Source organism: Penaeus monodon, chromosome 22 (assembly GCF_015228065.2).
Source record: "Penaeus monodon isolate SGIC_2016 chromosome 22, NSTDA_Pmon_1, whole genome shotgun sequence".
Taxonomy (NCBI): domain Eukaryota; kingdom Metazoa; phylum Arthropoda; class Malacostraca; order Decapoda; family Penaeidae; genus Penaeus; species Penaeus monodon.
The window spans coordinates 10,395,513-10,397,782 of record NC_051407.1 but is presented as its reverse complement, the minus strand read 5'-3'; the positions used below and the strand labels follow the sequence as shown (position 1 = coordinate 10,397,782).

The window sequence follows — 2,270 nt, the reverse complement described above, 5'->3', positions numbered from 1 at the left end:
TCAGTTGATTAATATTCAAAATCAGACAATCATTTCTATAAAGTGCAAATACGAAACATGCACCAACCACTAATCTGTGACAAACTGAGCAAAATGCCAGATGTATGAAACATGCAGCCAAGCCTTCTCCGAGTTGTGTGCACTATATATTTATTCTCTTGTTTGGCACTGGACTACCAACATTGAGGAGTTATTACTCCCTAAAAGTAGGCTCAAAAGTCTGCTTTTAAACTCATTTCCTTCAAAATTGACATGCCCCAGCTAAAAGCATACTGAGTAAGGTAAATTCATATTTACTATGCTTCTACTATTTCACTCAAGCAGCAAGCAGAACATGTATTGGTAAGGTGCAGGGGAAACCCACTGTCATTATATAACTAATTAAACCACTGCTCTAACAACCATAACAGCGTTTTTTAAAACAATATTTCATCAAAACTAGAATAATGATTTACAAATACATATAAAGCAGAAAAGAAAAACATACCTCATTCAAAGCATCAATAGCCTTGATATGGAATTTGAAATCCTGATGAAACATGTTTGACATCAGCTGTCTGTTAAGTCCTGCTGCCGTCATCTGATCCTTCAACTGGGTGATGAACTCCTGCCGAGGGGTTGTGAAGTCCCAGCGCAGGACCCTAAGCCTCTGCTCATCTGAAGCACGTTGCTGCTTTAGGTTATTCACCTGGAGGAGTGGCGATGTGTCGACCTCTTCCTGGTCTTTGCGGCTTGATCCAGAACCCTATAAATGTGTGTAATTTTTAAGTGACTTTATAACATGCTATGTTTATCTCCTTGTGTGCTACTTTTTAACATTTCATTGCCACTTTCATTTACTCTTCCTTATAAGCTTGCACAATTTCTTTAATCATTGTCAAAAATCAATTTCCTTTGCACAGTAACAATGGTAACAAGACCAGAGAGTGTGCAAACCACATTTCATACATTTTTATCATGTTCGTATTTAGCCACATGTACTAAAACGAAGATTTCCACTTCAATTCAAAATAATAATAACCATTTTAAGGGAAGTTCCAACTATAAGTAAGTAAGTTCACTGTTGTTCCAGGTGTACACAGTGAAACCTAGTCAGACTAATAATATGTATGTCAAACATAATTCTTTGTCAACATGCAATTGCCAGTCCCAGTAATTACTAAATATTCATATAAGTTTCCTTCCTCAGGCTTAAGAGTCAACTGAAGACAAGCTCAACTTTTACCATTGAGTGCATGATTGAAAACAAAATTATAATAAATATTCAATAAAGGATTCTGGAAAATATCAAGCAAAATATCTAAGAAGTCTCAAGTACAAATGAAAGAAGTTAGAAATTATAGGGGGATATTAATACAAAAAAAGGGAAATTATGTGTATAATGATGACTGCAAAAAGTCCTCCTACTGCTTTTCATGCTAATTGAGAACCCTAAATTATTTATAAAGCATACAACTTTTTAAAGGCCATTCTTCAATATTACCTTTTGTATAAAACTACTAACTACAAGTGTTTCATCTTACACAAGTTTCCACTGGCAAAACAAACTGAATGCAGTATTCTTTCTTTACATAGGTGCATTGGTTTTCATCAATTGGTGTTGTGGTGCAGGTTAAGGAACAACGACACAAAAGACAGACATGATGCACTTCATGCTGGTTTTAAAATTTTCTCAAGTACGATGAAACTTCAAAAATCAGATTTGGGCATTTGTGGCATGGCTTATTGATTTTTGGAAAAGAGAATAAATAATTATAGTACTGCATGTTAGATTTATGTTTATCTACTAATCATATTTAATTTCATATTTACTTCTGATTTTGTATCACATTTTCTGTACATGTATATGAGTAGTCATGTAATTTCCATTTTCCTTATTAGCATTTTAATTCATTATCCAGCATATTCAGTTTTACAATAAGAACACAGGATCTTCTCTTCTTTATAACAATTTCATGCTGTACCTGAAGAACTGTATCATACATACCCAATACCGCTCATACTGTGAAGTAATTAATTACAATTACATAATGATTAGGTGTGGGGAGAAAAAATACTATAAGTTATTATAATGAACAGCCTTCTATATTCCAACCTATTAACTATCAAAACTAAACACCAAATATACTTACAGTGCGTGTTGCTGATGGAGCCCTCAGGCCCTTTTTGACTCCTGCAGCAGCTCCCCTGCCTGCAGCTGGGGCACTTGCCTGAGGCCTTTCCGCAACGGCTCCTGCAGCCCCTCGGCCAGTTCCTCCACCAGCAGCTGC

The 2,270-nt window shown here is 35.6% G+C and overlaps 1 protein-coding gene across 1 annotated transcript in view; it reads right to left on the bottom strand.

The window, feature by feature from the left end:
- LOC119586930 (cytoskeleton-associated protein 5-like) overlaps window positions 1–2,270 on the bottom strand; it is a gene marked incomplete in the record, with an annotated part of 31,731 nt that overhangs the window by 14,238 nt on the left and 15,223 nt on the right. Inside the window, 3 exon segments of the mRNA XM_037935662.1 lie at window positions 488–745; window positions 1,988–2,002; window positions 2,133–2,270. Of these exon segments, the coding sequence (XP_037791590.1) occupies window positions 488–745; window positions 1,988–2,002; window positions 2,133–2,270 (411 nt within the window).